We start from the raw sequence: 22,287 nt of genomic DNA, 5'->3' as shown, positions 1-22,287 counted from the left end.
ACAATAGTTATGGGTATGGGGAGACAGAGCAGGGTAGGGGCAGGGAAAAATGATGCAGTGCTGCCTGTGGGGAGTGTACGGGGGCATGGGGGGAGGGGTGTCAGTAGAGGAAAGAACTTTGCAAGTGTGCTGGGAGGACAGAAGGTACTTGTGTGCCTGGAGAGAGAGTAGGGAAGGTCATAGCGGTTGGTGGGAACAGAGACTAGTCTAGATTGAGTCCAGGGTGGTTATGTGAATGAAGGATATGTTGCAGGGACAGTTCCCACCTGTGTAATTCAGAAAAGCTGATGTTGGTGGGAAAAATACAGAATGTACAGGCTGTAAAGCAATCATTGTCATTTGACACGCTCTGCGACTGGGTGGTCTGGCTGTGTAGGCCACGGTTTGGCATAGAATGCTCCATAGTGTTTGCAGTTCAGTTGGTAGACCAAATAGCTGCTTTCACAGGTAGCCTTGCCTTTAACAGGATAGTCGATATCTGTATCTAGGGTAGATGTTAGTGGGAGGATGTATGAGGCAGATGTTGGATCTAGGTCTTTCACATGGGTTTGAGCAGTGGGGCAAAGGGTTAGGAGCAGGGGTAGAATAGGGACGGACAAGGATATTGTACAGGATGGATGTGTGGTGGAATAACACTTTGGGAGGGGTGGGGAGGATATTTATCATTTCACAGCACAATGAGACATAATTTAAAACATCATTGGAGAATGTGATTCATTTTCTTCAGTCCTGGATGTCACTAAGTTATGAGTGGGGGACCACGCCATTAGGAATTTCCTCCCTCCACTCTACAGGACCTATAGCTTAAACAGATCTACAACACAGTTACGAACCTTCCTACAAAAGCTTCAGTCATTTCCAAAGGCCTAGCCTTGTGCCTCATTCCCTAATTCAGTCGAGCTGGAATTGTTACGGAACTCTGCTTCTCCCTTTCCCTACAGTGTAAACACTTTTTCACCACCTTCCTTGCCAATCAGAATGAATCTAAAACCAATTATGAACCCTGTCCCCCTCAATTTACACCTCTTATCTAACAGTAATCTTCTACTCCTCCCCCCCCCCCCCCCCCCCCCCCCCCACACACACACACACCTACACATACACAAAATGATTCCTTGACATTTTTTCCAGTATTTCTGTATCTAGACTGCCTTACCATCAGTCTCTCAGTCCCTATCTCCGTCAACATGGAAATCCTCTCACATTTACAGAAAGAACTGCAATCCCATTCCTGATACCTAGTCCCACATGACACTTTTATCTGCTGACAAAGGATCCACCACTGGTGCTATGAAGCTTAGAGATTACCTGGGTGATGGGCTCTGCCATCTCTGACATGTCCACTTACAAGCCCTGCCACTGTGACCACATTCCCCAAATCCAGCCCCTCATGAAATCCAGAATCTCTGCTCGGCTACGTATCGCCCTCCTCAATGTTGCTGCTCACTGCATTCATACCATCCGTATGCTTTCTAAGCTGCATAAACTCAACACACAGGACACCCCATTGTAACAAGTACTGTGTGCAACACTAACCATTTCCTCTTCTGGCTCACAGTTCCTGTTTGTTTACTACCCTGTACCATGCTCGGTAGAGTCAGTGCCACCTCCCTCTACAGCAACATTCCCAATACCCATGGCCTTGCTGTCATTGAACAGTACCTTTCCAGGTGACCGATTGATTTCAAACCTACAACCTTCTTCCTGACCACCACCCATGACCAACTATATCACACAAAATTATGTCTCCCTTGAAGGAATCACTTGCGAACAACTCCTCAGTACAGGCACAGGCACCCACTGGCACCATCCTACACCAACATATTCTTGGGCCATGTAGAGGAGACCTTCCTAGCCATGTAGAATCCCAAACCTCTCGCACAGATCATTCATATCTGGATCAAGGGTGAGGATGTCCTATCCACATTACCCCAAAAGCCCAATGCCTTCTCCTCTATTTGCTTCACCTGGTGGTCCTCATCACCCTCAATTTCAACATCTACCTCAAAGATGACTCGGTCAGCACTCTTGTTCACATTGAACTCACCATTTTGACTGCTGCTACACATTCCACATCATGTAGTCCCTTCCAAACTGCCTAGCTGCCCTTGTTGTATCTGCAGTGACAAAAAGTCCCTGTCCAAATATGCCAAGGGTTTCACTGAGTCCTTCATGGATCAAAATTAACTTCTCCACATACATCGAGACAGATTTCCCTTGCCTTGTCTCCACAGTCACCTACCATTTCTCACATACCCACTGATCAGCAATACACAATAAAGTGGCACCAAACCCCCTCCTTCCTCCTTCGTGATTCAGTATCACCAAGGACAGAAGTAAGTGAATCATGTTCTCCACCAGGCATTAGGCTAGCTCTCATTGTGCACTGAAATGAAAAATATCCTCCTCCACCCTACCCACAGTAGTATATCGCTGCCCACCCAACTAAACAGTATCACTGTCTGCCCCTTTTCAACCCCTGCTCCTAATCCTGTGATCCATGGCTCATGTACTTGTAAAATACCTAGATGGAACATGTCTCATACATCCTGCAACTACTACCTACTCCAGGCCTGTCTCAGCCACCTCTTACCCTGACAAAGGCAGGCCCACCTGTGAAAACAGTCATGCAATCTATCAACTTAACCACAAACACTGTAGGACATTCTAAGTGGGTATGACCACCAACAAGCTGTCTGTACACATGAATGGCCGCTGCTGAACAGTGGCCAAGAGGCAGCTGGACCACCTACAGGGTGGTGCATGAAATGTGTTACCATTTTGTTTTTGTATATAAACTTTATTGTCAATACAATCTGAAAGGAACATATACTACAATGAAGAGCCGTCCATGGAGATTTGTTCTAACTCAGCACATGCTCAATATGTCCACCATTTCGTTTCCTAACTTCCTTCAAACGAATACTGAAGTTAGTGATTACATTACGGCACGTCTTCTGTAATTTCACTGCAAGCTTGAAGAATAAGTCTTTGAGCGCCATTAAATCACGTGGATTGAGGTCTGGACTATTGGGGGGCCAATTTTGTCCGTCATTGAAGCGACCTGGAAACCAGAGTGAAATGATCCGCATGTTGAAATGAAATGCTAGTGTAAAAACTCCAACACAGTGTTTGCAGTATGTGGCCTTGCTCCATCTTGCATGAACCACTGCATGTTGAAGGGCAAGGCAGTAGCAAGAAGCTGTGGAATGAAGCTATTGCAAAGCATGCTCAAATAATGCTCGCTGTTCAGTTTCTTCAAAGAAAAAGGATCCAATAAGTCCATGACTGGAAATTGCTGCCCACGCTGTAATCCTCGGAGCATAATGTTGTCGTTCATGAAGCACTTGTGGGTTTTCAGTGGCCCAAAAGCGTACATTTTGTTTGTCACGCCCCCCCTTCTGCCGAAAAGAAAACTTCCGTGCCGCCCCCCCCCCCCCCTCCCAAAAAAATATAGAGATTTTTATTAATTATCAAGAAACTATTGAAAAATTTGTAATTGTGACGTCATGTAACATGGTGGGCTGTTAATGTATCAGGTCACAGTTATTACGTCATCAGTCTAGTCTAGTGATTATAAGCCACTCCTAAAGCAAAGTCCTTTGTAAACAAGGAAAAATAGTTGCGACCTTTGCAGATTAGTGGATGCGGGCCATTATTTTAAGTTGAGTGTAGCTTATTACTTTCACTCATTATCAAAAATAGTCACTCAGTCAAGGTGTTAACGAACATTACTGATTTGTACGCCTATAGCGCTCCGCATTGTCATTGCGCATAGGTTGGCATTTATGTCAACGACGACAGTTACCGAACAGCGATAAAGGCCCAGTTCCCAGAACCAGACAAAAAATAAAAAAATAAGTTTTACGAAATAATTTTGCAGACTACACAGAACTTTAAAAAATATGAATAAAACAACTTCCTTACCTTGATTACATTCCCTTGCTGCACACCATTTCTTCTCCAGTATACGATTTTAGGACTACTCTTCGCTTGCCATATCTAGGATAAACTTTCGCTGTGTCTTCATCCAGAAGAAATACTACTATTAGTTGAAATAACATAGCACACGTAACATCAGAATCCATAAGGATCACACGCAGTATTTATATTTAAATCAGATTCACTATGATTATTTTATATTGTTTCTTCAAAATAGTTTTTTGTAATTTTACAGTATTACCTACATGTAAGGATAGTTAGGAGGAAAATAACAAGTTCTCTTATAATGTGACGTATGTATTATAAAAATATTATTTCCACACACATATGGCAAGAAACAAACAAATAAATCTATATGAAGGGTGAGCTTGCATATTTTTTACAAGATTTTGAATTCTTGACTGAATAGTAGAAACTGTGCAACGTAAATCATTGGCAATACTGAGTTTGCTATTAAGCTTATTTTTTATCGCCACTAGCGCTGAAAATGCTCTTTCGCACAAATAAGTAAATACAGTTTCAGTGCTTGTTCTGCTGTGCTGGGATACACAGTGAGATATTTCACTCAAAATAAAGGCTTATCCATCTTCTCAAAGTCATACTTCGCTGCAGAATCATTTTTAATGTCTAAGACTTCCTCTTGTAGTCTGTCTGGCAACACATTCACGTCAATGTGAAATGGATCCGTTGCTAACCTATAATAAATTTTATCATCACAACTGTTACGGAAGTATCGTTCGAATTCATCAATGAGGTGCTGCAAATGGTTCGATATTTTACTCTTAGTATCAGTATCCTTAAAATCGTTTTGAAATCGGGCTGCTTCCAGGATTCCAAACAATCTGGGAAAGCAGGAATAATTGCAGGCTAAAATTTTACATTTCCATAGTTGCAACTTATCAGTAAATGCTTTGATGGCATCCTGATGAAAAATTATGTTTGACTCTCCACCTTGTAATTTCAAATTCAATGTGTTTAAAGATTTGAAAATATCTGACAGATAAGTCAATGCAACATGAACACCGTGCTTTCTAAATTCCATATACAATTCAGTTTGTTTGTTATTTTTCAAAAACTGCATCACTTGTCTCGAAGTTCAAAATAAGCTTCCTAGCATATTTCCTTTTGAGAGCCAGTGTACTTCTGTATGAAATAAGTGTTTTATACTCTGCTCTTAAGTCTTCATAAAGAGCCGTAAATAACCTGGAATTTAATGCACTCTTTTTAATATGATTCACGATTTTGATGCACAGTTTCAAGACATCATTGAGTTCCTTTGGAAGTGTCTTAGCTGCCAATGCTTGACGGTGTATTACACAGTGGATAGCAGTAACACCAGGTTTTTTTTTCTCTGACCATCTTCACGAATCCTGAGTGACATCCAAGCATTGATAGGGCGCCGTCTGTGCATACGCCTATCAGTTTCTGCCGTGATAACTCATTTTTACAAAAGGATTCAGAGACTGCTGCCATTATATGAATTGCTTTTGAAGTTGACTTTAACTCTGTAGAAAACAGCAACTCTTCTTTAATTGCTTCATTTTCTATATAGGGAACGAAAGCTAGCAGTTGGCAACAATTTGCAACATCGGTACTCTCGTCTAATTGTATTGCGAAAAACTGTGATTGTTTGACGGCTGTAACTAATTGATTTTGTATGTCTTCGGCCATATCATCAATCCGACATTTCACAGTATTGTCGGAAAGCGGTATTTGTGAAAGTTTTTGTTTACTTTCTGACCCAAGAACAATATCAGCAGCTTTCAACTAACAGGATTTGACTAGTGTGTCTCCGATAATGACTTTTCTTGGTCCTTGAAATAAGTAGCAATAACTCATACGAGGCTTCCAGTACCTTTTCTGATGTCTGAGCGAAGGATCCAACAGTGTCCAACTTTATTCGCTTCAAATTATCACATTTTGCAGCAAAAAATACCTTCAGCTTCTCTTTCAATGCACCATGCTTTGCCCACAAATCGTGTTCGACGAGGTGGTCTCATGTAATCATTGCTCAATACCTCATAGCAAATAACACATTGCGGCTGGTCAACACCATTTTTTTGTGTAGAAGCAAAACCGTATTTGATATGATCATCATTATATTTAAATTTTTTCACGACACTCATGATGAAGTAAAAAGAAAACAAGAAGTTAACAGTATAATGTCGCACTAACACTGATTTTACTGAGGCACAACTGTGAAAGATTCAACGCGATTTCAGCAAAATCCAATACTTCAGATGTGTCAACAACTGCAAGCAACAAACTGAAATAAAGGAAAGCTACTGTCGTCTGTTGGCACCTCAGATGACTGCCTGTGAGGAATGGGGCGAAGAACGGGGAAGCCCAGCCACAGCGCGGGTAGTCAGTGCACTGTCTGTCTGCGACCTGTTGGCCGAGCAGGGCTCTTGCTGGTTAGAAACGGGCTTTTCCCGGATTAGGGCGGAAACAGCCCACAGGCACCCTAAGAATTTGCTACCTGTTCTGTGGTGCTGTTCTGAGCAGTGCAGCCTGGGGTATTATGTGAAAATCGTTTTCATGCCCCCTATCTTTCGTTACTTATAAATGAAACATTATAAGTTTTGAGATAACATCAATGAATTGGTTGTCAAATTTTACAGTAATCAAGTAAGGTCATGGATACACCTCATACATCACTGGAAACTGTGCACAGTGCCAAACAGTTATCTCTGTACTCGTGCCAAAAGAAGCCATCGTCGCAGCAAAGAACGTACACTAATTTCAAACGAAATTATGCCATATTTCAAAAAGGCAGAGAGAGAGAGAGAGAGAGAGAGAGAGAGAGAGAGAGAGAGAGAGAGAAGCCTCACTGATGGACTTCATTGTCTACCTAGCTGGGTTATGTTTCATTGTTAGCAGTCACAACAATGTTTCCAGAATAGCGTGAAGTACCCTGCTCAGAACGAACACTTGTACTAGTTTTGCATTCATGTCGTGCACATTTTTCTGGTGACAAAGGGTATAACCCTGGCGTCCAAATTACGAACCCGCCAGTTCATTTAAAGCGTATACAGTCTATTAAAGTCACTGTAATCGCATCACATGGGGATGCATGGGTTGACAGGGTAATAAAACGGTATTTTTGCAGTTACGCAGTATAAGTGATTATTACACTGAACATAGCCTACTATGGCTAAAAGTTATAACATGATTACGTTCAGTTCATGTGTACAAATATACGGAATAGTTAATACCTGACTTTTCTGTTTTCCAATTGTCAGAAGTAAGTTGTTTACAAATCTGACATATAGAATTAATGCATATCGCCTTCATAATTTTGAGAGTTTCTGTGTGTGACATTCTAAATGTGATCTTCAAAAGCTATATGTTCTAGGATAGGTTATTGAGATAGGATTGTGGGAAGTGGGATGCCAAATGATTGCATTTAGCACCATAATCTATCATTAATACCCGCACATTCATTTTTATTAAAATATCGATATTAAAAAGAAATATTAGGTTTAGACCACTAACTCCACCCGCGCCCCCCTTGCAACATCATCACGCCCCCCCAGGGGGGCGCGCCCCCCGGTTTGGAAACTCATGGTCTAAACGAAAATGCGCCTCGTCTGAAATCCAAACGTTGTTGAGAGTTTCTTCCCTATCCTCTGCCCACTGAGCAAACAGTAGTCTCTGCTGCTTGTGTTTTTCAGTTAGCTTCTGTGCACAGGTCATCTTGAATGGGTACATATGGAGGTCACTTTTAAGAATGTGTTGAATGGAGCGTCTGGATATTTCCAGTTGCACTGCTGCCTTTCTACACGATTTCCCGGGACTTCTCTGTACAGCAACTCGTACTGCTTCAATGTTCTCCGGCGAACAAATAGGCTTAGGCTGAGGTCGCTTTGCTTCCAATACTGTTCCTTCCTGTGCAAATTTATCGTATAACCTGTGGATGGTCTCCTTGCAAGGGACCCATCGTGTGTTAAACTGTTGTCGAAAACGCCTCTGAGTCACGACAAGGCTTCTCGCATTCGGGAGGACGATGGTTCAATCCCACGTCCGGCCATCCTGATTTAGGTTTTCCGTGATTTCCCTAAATCGCTCCGGGCAAATGCCAGGATGGTTCCTTTCAAAGGGCACGGCAGACTTCCTTCCCCGTCCTTCCCTAATCCGATGAGACCGATGACCTCGCTGTCTGGTCTCCTTCCCCAAAACAACCAACCAACCAACCATCACAACAAGGCTTTTCGTTTCATGAAAAAGTAACACAATTGCCGATCGTTGCTGTGTCGTCAGTCTTCCATTGCCAGCCATTGCTGCTTACTAGTTTCCTAGCGGCAGTATCGTGAATTACACATCATTTCGTAACTCATTTGTTTTTCCAAGCTCTGCTGGTACTGCTGTAGAGATCCCAGCTGGATATCTCATGTGCGTCGTAAATTGTGAAAGAAACAATTGGTAACACATTTCGTGCGCCACCCTGTAGTTGCCAAGCATGCCGCACAATGCGGTGCACTTGATTACTACTGCTTCATAGCCTTTGCCATCTGTTTGCTTTCCACCACCACCAGCTTTCCTGAATTGTGCAGTTGGGAACTCTCCCTGCAATATATACTTTTTTCACATAACTACCCTAGACTCAAACTTTACTAGTGTCTGCGCTCCAATGCCTCTATGACCTTCCCTACTCCCATTCCAGCCTCACGTACAACTTGCCTCTTCCCAGTGCACCTGCATAGTCCTTTTCTCTTCTCCGCTTCTACCCCATACCTGACACACTCCACTCCTGTAGCACAGCTATCGCATACTACACCTAACAATCTACTATCCTGTTCTTGCCACATCCCTGCACACTCGTACACGCATAACTGCAGAACCTTCCTCTACCCTTATCCTGTTGTATCTCCCCATCCCCACTCCTCGCCAGTGCCATACCTCACTACCCATCTCAGACAAGTTCGCCATTCACTTCAGTCAAGGTGCTCATAACACAGGTATGAAGTGACCATCTGCATGAGTTTACATGGTGTGTGTATGAATGTGTGCTTTTTAAAATCTGGAGGAGGACTTTAGGAGCTTAGTCTACTTTTAAATAGTGTATTTTTAAATGTGCCTGTTTGTTACTCAACGATTATCCTAATTCATATTGTTGTTGTTGTTGTTGTTGTTGTTGTTTATACTGTGTTACATGACAAGCTTTGCTGTTTATGAAACTGCCGTGCTATTAAGTACATATTTGTATCAAAAATATGAAATGAATAGTTCTTTTTATCATCCAGACTGTTTTCTTTCCAGGCTGATGATGTACTGGAGAAAATGTCAAAAACCATCCCTCCTGGATATTATACAAATATAGATGATTTTTGTAGAGAGATTACAAAAGATTATGAATTTGTACCTTTGGGAACACTGAAGAAATCCTTCACAATTAGTAAGCTTATTGAATGTTTTTAATCTCTAGTTGCTTTTTCATGTTGTATGTATTATATAAAATAATTGTTTTTCTTTTTATAGATAAAGAAATATCTGAAAGAGTTTTTGAGGTATACGTTTGCGATGTGTTGGTACCAGGTTACCAGGATTACCATGAAAGATTACAAACATTTTTATTGTGGTACATTGATGCAGCTAGTTTAATTGATACTGATGATGATCACTGGAGAATGTTTGTAGTGTGAGTATAGCTGTCGTCAGTGTTGTATCAGAATAATTTTGGATTTGTGTACTTATCTAAAAACAAACATGACTGTTTCAGCTATGAAAAATATAAAATTGATGGCAGTGCCAGGTATGCTGTTGCTGGGTTTGCTACTGTGTATGAATTCTATGCTTACCCAAATAATATTAGGCCTCGTATTGGCCAGATGTTGATACTACCACCATTTCAAAGGCACGGGCTTGGCAGTCATTTATTGGAATGTATTTATGAATATTATGTACCTATGCAAGAGGTTGTGGACATTACAGGTAATGTTGTAACAACAATTTTATATAAGAGAGGTGGAATATTTCTCATGTGTTAACTCATTTTTTATAAAATATCTTTTACGTAATGCCAAAGTGTTTCACAGCAGCTACCCTTGCTTTTTTTGTCTGTTAAAGCAGAAAGTAAAGTTAAAGAATATGAAACAAATTATTTTAAGCAGAATTAATATTTGAAACATTTGTTATCAATGTTCAAGCTTCACCTTCACACATTATTTATCGAAACTGATCAGTGGCTTGAGTTGTAAGATAGGATACGGATAAAAAAATGTAATGCTAATTTATAGCCTTTGGTATTCAGAGTATAATGTTGATACTAAGTACCATGAGAAACTTCAACTATTTAATCTTTAGGCTATTAGAGTAATGAATTTTTAATGTCAACCTCTTACCATTTTAATGTTCTTATTCCTTTTGGTTGTTATACATCCACAGAAAATATTTGTGAAAGTTCTACTTCATGCAAGACAGCTATACCTTCCTATTTAATTCCTAGATATGTTTCATTGACTTCTGTGTTCCTTAAATAAGTTACTTTATTTTAGCAAGTAGTAGAAACTCCAGGTTGGAATATATGCAATGTAAGGAAAAGATAGATTGCTACATACCTTAAAGATCACACATTGAGTTGCAAACAGGCGCAATGAAGACACTTCCAGATAGCTTTCGGCCAAAGCCTTCATCAGAAAAGAAAACACATACACATTCATTCACACAAGCAAGCACGCATCTCGTGCATGTGACCATGATCTCCTGCAGCTCGGACTGAAGTAAAACTGTCGTGCAGATCAGAAGCAGCAATCTGGAGGAGGGTGGGGAAGGGGAAGGGATAGCAGGGCAAAGGTGGAGGAAGAGAAGAGGACTGTCTGTAGAGCTTGCAGGGACTAGACTGCCAACAGGCACAGTATTGGGAGGCTGTGGAGCAGGAGGTGGAAAAAGGAGGGGGAGAGGGAGTGAAAAGGGAGAGGAGCTGGGAAGGAGAAAGACAGGCAGGTGTATTGGCAGAGGGTGGTACACAAAAAAGGTGGGAGATGATAATAGGGAGGAGTAATAGGACAGAGGTTGCGGAGACAGTAGGTTACTGTAGGTTGAGGCTGGGATAATTTCAGGAGTGGAGAATGTGTTGTAAGGATAACTCCCATCTGCACAGTTCAGAAAAGCTAGTGATGCAGGGGAGGATCTAGATGGCTCAGGTAGCGAAGCAGCCATTGACATCGAGCATATTATGTTTAGCTGCATGTTGTGCCACAAGTTGATCCACTTTGCTCTTGGCTACAGTTACATGGTTTCCTTTTGTCCTGATGGACAAGTGGTTGGTAGTCATACCAATATAAAAAGCTGTGCAATGATTGCAGCACAGCCAGTGTATGCCATGACTGCTTTCACAAGTGGCTTGGGTTCTGATGGGATAGGATAAGCATATCAAAGGAGTAGAAGTGCTGGGTGGGTAATTGGACAAGTCTTGCACCTAGGTCTTCTGCAGGGAGGTGATCCCTGTGACAAGTGGTTGGGATTGAGAGTGACATAGGGGTGGACTAGGATATGGAGATAGTGGGTGAAGGAACACCACTTGAGGAGAGGTGGGAAGCATTTTGAGTAGGACATATCTTATTTCATAACATGATGATACGTAAGCAAAGCCCTGACGAATGATGTGGTAAAGTTGTTCCGGTCTGGAGTGGTAATGGCTGATCCTTTGTAGCTGGTCCTTGTGGGTGGTGGGGTGATTGGAGGTGGGGAAATGGCACAGGAGAGCTATTTGTGGACTAGGTCTGAGGGATAGTGCCTGTCTGTGAAGGTATTAGAGAGACCCTCAGCATATTTAGGCAATGGAGTTCTTGTTCCTGCAGATACACTATTCTCAGGTGGCCAGGCTGTATGAGAGAGATTTTTTGATGTGGAAGGGATTACAGCTGTTGATATGCAGGTATTGTTGGTGGGTTGTTACTGGTTGGTGGGTTTGTGGACAGAGGTGTGGATGGAGCCATTAGTGATGAAGTGGTCAATATCCAGGAAGGTATCATGCTGGTTTGAGGAGATCCAGGTGAAGTAGCGGGAGAGAAGCTGTTGAGGTTGTAGAAGAATGAAGATAGGGTGTCCTGGCAAGATCCGGGTGCAAGATCTGCCTGATCCATCCACCCAGCAATTTCTGTTAAAGTCTTGTCACAGGCTTATCCTACCCTATCGGAGGCTGGTCCACCTGTGAAAGCAGCTGCGTCATATACCAGCTCTGCTGCAGTCATTGTACAACTTTTTATATTGGTATCACTATCAACCAGCTGCCCACCAGGATGAGTGGCCACTCACAAACTTTGGCCAAGAGCCAAGTAAAGCACCCTGTGGCACAAAATGCAGCTGAACATAACAGACTTGATTTCAGTAGCTAGTTCACTACTGGAACCGTCTGGATCTTCCCTTACATCACCAGCTTTTCTAAACTGCACTGGCATAAGTTACCCTTACAACACATTTTCTGCTCCCATAATTATCTCGGCCTCAATCTATAGTAACTCCCTGTCCCCACACCCTCCACCCATATTTCCACCCCCTCTGTTCTATTCACATCTCAGATCCTTTTTGTCTTCCATCCTGTGCCAAACCACCTGCACTTATTTCCCCTTCTGCCCTTCTCCATGAAATGTGCTTGCTCGCATGAATATGTGTGCATGTTTCTTCCTTTTGTGACAAATAGTTTTTCCCGAAAGCTATTGTGTAAGTGTCGCTTTGTTGTGTCTGGCTGCATCTCAATGTGTCATCTTTACAGTGAGTAGCAATCTATCTTCTCCTTATGTTGCTGTTGCGACAGCTGTTTCTGTTGATAGTGCCAAAGGGTGTAGTTTCACAGATTGACATGGTTCTTAGCACTTAAAATAGCTGTGGGAGTAATAAAACACAAACTGAAACAAAAATTGTAGGGTCACTTCAACACTTAAAACATCAGGCCTGCATTGTTACATCTACATACTGTTTGGTTACGATAACTTGACGATTTCAGCAGTGCTTCCAGAAACATAGAAAATCGGACTACCGTATTTACTCGAATCTAAGCTGCACTTTTTTTCCGGTTTTTGTAATGGAAAAAACCGCCTGCGGCTTAGAATCGAGTGCAAAGCAAGCGGAAGTTCTGAAAAATGTTGGTAGGTACCGCCACAACTAACTTCTGCCGTCGAATATATGTAGCGCTACACAGGCACAGGCATGCTTTGTATGCAACGAGATAAATACTGGCGCCAAAATCTCTGCGTCAGTAAATAAATTAGAAAAAAGGGTGGAAGACGAGCTTTTTTTCTCCGCCCCGAGTTTCAACCACTGCATTTTCATACATTATCCAACGAAGTAAATACAAATTCCGTATTGTTCATCTTCGAAAGTAGCAGAATTTCAATGTACTACGAAAATTCGACTGGCAAGACTGTTGCTAATAGGAATGTGAAATGTGAATCACATGCAGTATTCTCTTCACCATAAGAATAATACGAATATAAACATTTTGCCATGTATTCTTTCGTGTTTGCCCCCTGCGGGTTCGGGGGTTAGAATAGGCCCGCGGTATTCCTGCCTGTCGTAAGAGGCGACTAAAAGGAGTCTCCAACGTTTCGGCCTTATGTGATGGTCCCCTCTCGGGTTTGACCTCCATCTATCTAAATTCTTCCGAAGAGCGAGCCAATTGGGGAAGGGCACCTTACGTGGTGCACTGTATCCTTCGTGCAATTAGACCTATAGCCGTCTTTCTCGTCGTTGCAATGGTGTCCCGCTCGTTTTCGATCTGTTGGGCGATTACCACGCTGCACTCTGCAGTGTTTCTTTTAACTGTGACGACGACCTTGGCCATTTTTGCACCTAAGATCCAGCACGGTAGCCAGTCCGTTGTGGTGGGGTCGCCATGTACCCTCTTGGTTGTAGCCCCCTGACAACACAGGGATCGCTCTACTGATGCCTGCGCCGTTCACTCCCCATGTATGCCAAGGAGTAGATGCCCATCTCCCTGGGGCATCGGGACTCCCGGCAACGGCCATCCTGCCAGGTGGCCTTTGCTGTGGCTGGGTGGCGCCCGTGGGGAGGGCCCTTGGTCGGAGTAGGTGGCATCAGGGCGGATGACCCGCAATGAAGCGTGGTACATCATCTATCGCTGGTGGGCCTCCACCAGCAGTCTCTAAGCGATCGAGGTCTAACCTCAACGGGAAGAGATTGGATCAGAGATCGTTTCCCTCCCTAGCTACTCCATGGGAGGAACGTCTTGTTAAAGAAGGCAGTGGCGAATATTCACCCCGGTACCTTGTGTGTACGCGGGTTGATGGAGAATCGTTCGTGTCGACCAAGCCCCAGTTTTTTGTGGAGCATTTAGAGGACAAGTTCGGGGAGGTGGAGGGCTTGTCCAAGATGCGCTCTGGCTCTGTGCTCATCAAAACGGCATCCTCTGCCCAGTCACGGAGGTTGCTCAATTGTGACAAGTTGGGGAATGTTTCAGTTACCATCACGCCGCATAAGAGTCTCAACATGGTCCAGGGTATTATATTCCATAGGGATCTTCTTCTGCAGTCCGACGATGAATTACGCGCCAACCTCGAACGACGAGGTGTTCACTTCGTCCGGCGCGTCCATCGGGGTCCGAGGGATAATCAGGTAGCCACCGGTGCCTTCATCTTGGCCTTTGAGGGTGATGTCTTACCCGAAAAGGTTAAGGTGATGGTTTACCGTTGTGATGTGAAACCATATATCCCTCCTCCAATGCGGTGTTTTAAATGCTGGAAGTTCGGGCACATGTCATCTCGCTGTACTTCCAGCATCACGTGTCGGGATTGCGGACGTCCTTCGCATCCTGATACTCCATGTGCTCCGCCTCCTGTCTGTGTTAACTGTGGAGAACACCATTCCCCCTGCTCACCGGACTGTCGGATCTTCCAGAAGGAAAGGAAGATAATGGAATATAAGACCCTGGACCGCCTGACCTACACAGAGGCACGGCGGAAATATGAGCGGCTCCATCCTGTGCCCATGACATCCACCTATGCCGCTGCTGCAACAGCGGTCCGATCCTCTCCCGTGTCGTCACGTACTGTTGCCTCTCAGCTATGTCAAAATGACCCGGCCCCCTTGGTTGTGGGGGGCACTTCGCCCTCTGTTGCTCCATCTACTCCAGGAGCGACACCACCCCAACCATCGGGGACATTCGTCCCCCCTTCCCAGCCGGAGAAGCGTAGGGCTTCTTCGGCTACTCTAGCCAGGAAGGGGTCCCTTGGGGCCCTCCCTTCCCAGGCTTTGCCCAGTGTCAAAGCGGATACCTGCAAAGCTTTGAAGCAACAACCGGTCGCTGGTCATAGGGCTTCACGGTCGTCGTCCGTCCCTGAGACTGACCCAGTGGGGCCCTCCCAGCCAGACCCTCCCAAGGCACAGCGTGCGAAGCCGTTGAAGAAAAAGGCTCCCAAGCATCCTGACATTGCGGTGGCACCTGTCCCACCGCAACCTTCAACCTCTGCGTCTGAGGACGAGGTGGAGATCCTGGCGTCCGCTGAGGACCTCGATCTCGCCAGTCCCTCCGACGCCATGGAAAGCACTGGCACAGGTGCTCACTTGGAGGCAGCGGGTGACCCAGTGGCGTAATCTGCCTTCCCCGTCCCGTCACGCCTTTCCCAGCAATGGCCAGTACCATCCTCCAGTGGAACTGCAGCGGTTTCTTCCACCATTTAGCTGAGCTCCGCCAACTTATCAGCCGTCATCCTTTCCTTTGCATTGCTCTGCAGGAAACTTGGTTTCCAGCAATGCGAACCCCCGCCCTCCGTGGCTATCGGGGTTATTTTAAGAACCGGGCAACTTACGAAAGGGTGTCTGGTGGCGTCTGCATATATGTCCTGAACTCTCTTCACAGCGAGTTTGTACCTCTACAAACAGCTTTAGAGGCTGTCGCTGTTCGGGTGTGGACGCCACAGGCTATCACCGTCTGCAGTATTTACCTTCCACCTGATGGTACTGTCGCGCAGCATGTCCTGGCTGCTCTGATAGCACAACTGCCGCCACCTTTTTTGCTGCTGGGCGATTTCAATGCCCACAACCCTCTATGGGGTGGGACTGTCTCCGATGATCGTGGTCGGGCCGTGGAGCATGTGTTGGCTCAGCTCGACCTTAGCCTCTTAAACACCAGTGCTCCCACGCATTTCAGTGTGGCCCATGGCTCGTTCTCGGCCATCGATCTCTCTATTTGCAGCCCTGGACTTGTCCCATGCCTCCACTGGAGGGTGCATCCTGACCTGTGTGGTAGTGACCATTTTCCCATCTATTTGTCACTGCCACAGTGTCATTCTTCTGGGCGCTTGCCCCGCTGGGCTTTCCACAGGGCTGACTGGCCAGCTTTTACTTCCGCTGTAACCATTGCGTCTCCCCCACAGGGTGACATTGACGAGGTGGTCCGTGTTTTAACCACGTCCATCGTTTCAGCGGCCGAGGCTACCATCCCCCGTTCCTCTGGCCTCCCTCGGCGGAAGGCTGTCCCCTGGTGGTCGCCGGAGATTGCTGAGGCTATTCGCGACCGTAGGCGGGCTCTCCAGCGTCATAGGCGGCACCCGTCTCTGGAGACCCTCATCGCCTTTAAGAGGCTCCGTGCCTTCGCCCGTCGACTTATTGTACGGCGTAAGCAGGAGTGCTGGGAGAGGTACGTCTCCTCCCTGGGCTCCCGTGTCTCGTCCTCGCACGTGTGGTCCCGTATCCGGCGGATTTATGGCTCCCAGACCCCTGTGGGTGTCCCTGGGCTGTCCTTGGACGGCGCTGTCTGCACGGACGCTGCCGCCATTGCTGAACGGCTAGCCGCGCACTTTGCTCAGAGCTCTGCGACTGCATCCTATCCCCCCGCCTTTCGCTCTCTAAAGGAGCGAGCCGAGCGGACGCCGTTCTCATTCCACACGCGTCATTATGAAACATACAATGCTCCTTTCAGCGAGAGGGAACTCCTCGCTGCCCTCGCCGATTGCCCTGATACAGCACCAGGACCGGACTGCATCCATGCGCAGATGCTGAAGCATCTCTCCAGGGACTGCCGGAGACACATCCTCGCCATCTTTAACCGCATTTGGAACGAGGGCGTGTTCCCGTCGCAATGGCGAGAGGGTCTTATTGTCCCCATCGTGAAGCCCGGTGCGGACCCACTGGCGGTGGACAGCTATCGTCCCATTACCCTCACCAACGTTTTGTGCAAATTGCTCGAACGTATGGTGGGGCGGCGTTTGTGTTGGGTCCTTGAGTCGCGCGGTCTCCTCGCTCCATCCCAGGGTGGCTTCCGTCGGGGCCGGTCTGCTGTGGACAATTTGGTGCGGCTGGAATCTGCTGTCCGTACGGCTTTTGCCCGACGTCAGCACCTTGTTGCTGTATTTTTTGATCTGCGGAAGGCGTATGACACCACGTGGAGGCATCACATCCTCGCCACGTTGCATGGGTGGGGTCTTCGTGGTCGGCTCCCGGCTTTTCTTCAAAGCTTTTTATTGCGCCGCTCTTTCCGGGTGCAAGTCGGTGCCACCTCTAGTTCCTCTTATATACAGGAAAATGGGGTCCCGCAGGGCTCGGTGTTGAGCGTCTCGTTATTTCTAGTGGCCATTAATGGTCTGGCTGCAGCTGTGGGGTCGTCGGTGTCTCCTTCTTTGTATGCCGACGACTTCTGCATCTCATTTAGCTCCACGACTACGGGAGTCGCCGAACGCAGGTTGCAAGTCGCCGTTCGCCAGGCAGCATCATGGGCTCTGGCTCATGGTTTTCAGTTCTCTGCTGCCAAGACTCGGGTTATGCACTTCTGCAGGCGTCGGACGGTCCACCCTCATCCTGAACTTTACCTCGACGGCCACCTGCTTGACGTGGTGGACACTTGCCGCTTCTTGGGACTCGTGTTTGATGCCCGGCTCACATGGGTTCCTCATGTTACTCAGCTGAAGCAAAAATGCTGGCGGCACCTCAACGCCCTCCGCTGCCTTAGCCACACGTCTTGGGGTGCAGATCGCTGCACGCTACTGCAATTGTACAGAGCCCTTGTGCAGTCCCGGCTTGATTATGGGAGCCTGGCCTATGGGTCTGCGTCACCCACAGTGTTGAAGTTGTTAGACCCCATACACCACTGTGGGGTCCGGCTTGCAACTGGCGCTTTTCGTACGAGCCCCGTGGATAGTTTACTGGTGGAGGCCGGGGTTCCCCCGCTGCGGTTTCGCCGCCATCGACTGCTCGCCGACTATGCTGTCCACGTGCATTGCTCGCCAGGCCATCCCAATCGTCGCCTGCTTTTCCCTGCCATGGTCCTCCATCTGCCCGAACGGCGACCTAGGTCTGGGCTTTCCGTAGCTGTCCGTGTCCAGTCCCTGCTGTCAGAACTGGGGTCATTCCCTCTTCTGCCTCCCTTCCGGGTCCATACACCTACGCCTCCCTGGTGTTTGTCCCGGCCGTCTGTCCGTCTGGATTTGGCACAGGGCCCTAAGGACTCGGTTCCGCCTGTGGCCCTCCGTCGCCGTTTTCTTGCGCTCCTCGAATCATTTCCGGGCTGTGAGCCTGTCTACACTGATGGTTCCCTGGTTGATGGTCGCACTGCCTACGCCTTTGCTCACTCTGACCATATTGAGCAACGCTCCTTGCCGGCTGGCTGCAGTATTTTTACTGCAGAGCTGGTGGCCATCTTGCGCGCTCTTGAGCACATGCGTTTCTGCTCAGGTAGGTCCGTTGTCATCTGCAGTGACTCCCTGAGCAGCCTTCAGGCTAGATTTTTAAATCTAAAATGACTAATTTCTGTGCAGAATTTGATGCACTAAAGAAGCGGCCGCAAAGATTTTCAAACGGAGAAAAATTTTCGCCTAACTCTCGTTCAGAACATGTTCTATCATACGCAGTCTATTATTTGGTTCTTGTTGACATTATCAAAGAAAACAGCAGTGTAAGTAACAACAAATAGCAGTCGCTTGCCATTGTTTCGCTAATGAGACAATTCCTCTCTTTTTTAATCGTAAGCGGCGGTAGCGCGCACAAAAGCAAGCCATGCCGCGGGCGGCGACAGGCCGTAAACACGCACTATCAGAATGCGACAAACAATGCATGACGCAGTACAGTAACGCATTTTCAGCTTGTAGTGACGTAAACACCTATAACAAAGAAAACGGCACTTATCAGATCAAAGCAAAATAAGCAATCGATTCAAACCAGACGAAGCACGTGAAAAAGGAAGGGTACCCGTATAAATACGGACGGAGCGCCTGACGCATAGCAATGGCTACCTGGTAAAGCTTAATTGCTAAGCTTACGACTCAAACCAAACTATTGTAGCTGTATCGTCTTTCATTCTACCTAAATTGTGTCTTATATTACAATGGACCAACTTTGTTTCGATTTGGAGGTGCGGCCTAAAACTTCTCTCCCCCCTTGAATTTAGAGTCTAAAATTTCAGGTGCGGCTTAGATTTGGGAATTTTTTTTTTTTTTCGTTGATTTCGAGTCTCATTATTCAGGTGCGGCTTAGATTCGAGTAAATACGGTACTTGAAAGATATTTGTTTGTCTCAGAGTGCTGCCAAAGTCAAGCTGCCTCTAGATGTGAAGTATTGCAAAAGGCTTGTGTCTACTAGCAAGTAACTTAAGGAAACACTTGCTGAGGTGTTTACATTAGAACAAAAACTTACTCAAGTTACTTCGGGTCACTTGAATCAGTTTATTTCAGGAACTTGCTGCAAATACCTGTTGTGTACCAAGAAACATACTGTAGTTAATCAAAATCTTTGCTTAGATTGAAAACTTTGAGGATGTCATACGCAGATTTTGAACATTTCTTGTCTATTGCATAATCAAATATTTGATAACAGGAAACAAAAATGCGGCTTGGTATCTTACCAGGAGACTGCCTTTTAATTACTCTTAGATTTTTACAACCAGTATTTACTACTTTTATGACAAACATAACTTAAAAAATCACCTAAAATGTAAAGAAATCCGTACTGCCATTCTAATTTTCTTTCTGGTGAAACAAATTGATTGGTAAACTCATTTTGCACTTCCCTGACTGACTGTTGGTGCTGGTTGTGTGTGTGTGTGTGTGTGTGTGTGTGTGTGTGTGTGTGTGTGTGTGTTTAGAGGTTCCAATGGTGCATTTGTTTCAGTTCATCCGTCTTCGTGTCATTCTCCTTTTTGACAAACTTTTTTGAACTGAACATGCACATCTGTAAGTGGGAGAAAAACAGGCACAAAATGACAAATTTAGCAAGTACTTACATCATGATGCAAGAATCTAGACTAAATTTTCACCCTTCAGTAAAATGTGCACTAATTTGAAACTTCCTGACAAATTAAAACTGTGCTGTACCAGGACCTGAACTTGGCAACCCGGTCTGACATAGTCATGAAGCTTCATACAAGAAATTGGTTCCATTAACTTGCAAACTTCTTGAAGTTGACGAAACTAGTGGGTGTCGGCAGGAGGGGGAGGAGGGTTGAGATACGGTGGTTCCTAACATTCCACCCAGTTCTGTGATAGTGTGGATAATGTGTCAAAGCACAGCAGAGTTCGATAGAATGCCTAATAAATATGATTTCAGGATCACGATGGTAGAGTTGTTAAGAGACAGGCTATTAACTGAATTGATTCAATGAGGAAGGTTGAATTATTGTCTAAAATATTGGAAAATAAACCAGCCATGAAAGTGAAAGTGTACAGTGTGGATAAAATTGCTGAGAGCAAAGGTCACAAAGTAGTCTGTTTACTGCCCTGCAACTGCTATCAAATGCCATAGAATTGGCATGGGCCAAAATAAAACACAATTTCAAGGAGAGCAATGTCGTTGGTGACATGCCAAAAAAAATATTGCAAGATCTTGTTAATTGCTGCTTTTCTTTCAGTTACTGCACAGGACTGGCAAGATTACTGCAGGGAAGTATAGCAGCTGGAGTAAGAGTATTAGATCCAAAATTGAATAATGGAAACGGCATCGATGAAGTTATCAGCACCATGCCCTCAAGTGGTGGTGGTGGTGGTGGTGGTGGTGGTGGTGGTGGTGTCATACATAAATGATACTGATCTTCAGTGAAGATCATTTGACAATTGTTTCAGGCATAGTTAATTCAGGGTGTCTATGACCTGGGACAACTGGGAGATCCGGGAAAAACCTGGGAATTTTTTAGAATTCCGGGAATTTTTCTGTCTTTCAGTTTCCTGTTAAATTTTTGTAATTTTGCCTGGTAAGAATCGATACTCTAACAAAGGATATTACTGTATCCCGCGACTACAGAATAACACCTCAACAATAAAACGTAAACGAGAGAAAAAACGAAAATAACTTAAACTGCAAAGGAAATGTACCATATACGACGACGACAGGTAGTGCTCATGCAAGCGTGTGCCAATAGCAAAATGTGTCAAAGGCTTTAGGAAGACTATGCAGTGCTTCATAACAACAAATTGCATCTGATGAGCATGAGGCAATTTACATTACATTGGTTTAGAAGTTACGAGCGGGCTCATGCGCATGCGCAGTTGAGTTGCGTTTGAGCAGTAGATTCTCCCGCTTCTGGCTACAGCAATGTGGCTGTTGGCTGTGCAAGCAGTCGCAGCAAGCAGCTAGATGCTACCGGCAAAAAAAGCTTGTTTCACAAAGCGCTTAGCATCCAGCGCATGTTGGTCTATCGATTATTCGTATGATTTTGAAATGCACCCCTGTTGGTTTTTCAACATTTTTGAACACATTTTAAGTTTATTTCTGAATGAATCATAAGTTGATTTTTGAATGCGTGCATAGTGTACGTAATATCTCTTGTCAGGAGAATCCTCATCGCATCTAGAAATAAACATTCCGCAGACAAAAGGGGGCGGAGCTGTACAAGCTGAGCGGAGTAAAACCGAATGGATGAATGCCAATCGCCGTCTGATTATGTGGTTAGAGAGGGGCAGGCTGTCAAACCGGCTGAATGGGAGCAGGAGAGGCACCACAGGACATTTCAATTTCCACTCTCCTGCATATAGTTTGATGGCATCCATTACAAAATATACACGTTTAAATTCCACGGAGCGAAATACAGAGACGTGTGATAGAAGAATGCTGTCTGAGGAGGTGTGGCACTGCACTTCGGCACACTTAAGACCAAACAACATGTCTTACGTTTCCTCGAACACACGTTTTATGTTTCAGATTTTTCAGGAAGATGTGTGCTACAAGATGACCACATTTTTGAAAATTCGATTTTTTATTTTTATTTTTTATTTTTATAGTATTGACCTGGTTAACAAATATCGTAGATCCGGGGCTGATATGCAGAGCGGTCTGAGTTATAGTGGGCAGTCTCCATGTGACCCGTGTTTACATTTAGTGATTTTGCTGTTTCTCCTTCGTTTAAAAGTCAAATGAAAACAAAGCCGATATCTGTGGCCGGGCTCTATCAAGTGAATTAAAATACAT

At 45.2% G+C, this 22,287-nt stretch overlaps 1 protein-coding gene across 1 annotated transcript in view; it reads left to right on the top strand.

The window, feature by feature from the left end:
• The window catches only part of LOC126484773 (histone acetyltransferase type B catalytic subunit), a 76,558-nt gene that overhangs the window by 42,543 nt on the left and 11,728 nt on the right, over positions 1-22,287 (top strand). Inside the window, exons 5-7 of the mRNA XM_050108373.1 lie at positions 9,202-9,337; positions 9,421-9,580; positions 9,662-9,873. Coding sequence (XP_049964330.1) covers positions 9,202-9,337; positions 9,421-9,580; positions 9,662-9,873 — 508 coding nt within the window. The remainder of the gene's footprint in view (positions 1-9,201; positions 9,338-9,420; positions 9,581-9,661; positions 9,874-22,287) is intronic.

The sequence above is a fragment of the Schistocerca serialis genome, chromosome 1 (genome assembly GCF_023864345.2).
Source record: "Schistocerca serialis cubense isolate TAMUIC-IGC-003099 chromosome 1, iqSchSeri2.2, whole genome shotgun sequence".
In the NCBI taxonomy this organism is placed as follows: Eukaryota; Metazoa; Arthropoda; class Insecta; order Orthoptera; family Acrididae; genus Schistocerca; species Schistocerca serialis.
The sequence above is the reverse complement of the archived record's forward strand: the minus strand, read 5'-3'. Positions and strand labels throughout refer to the sequence as shown.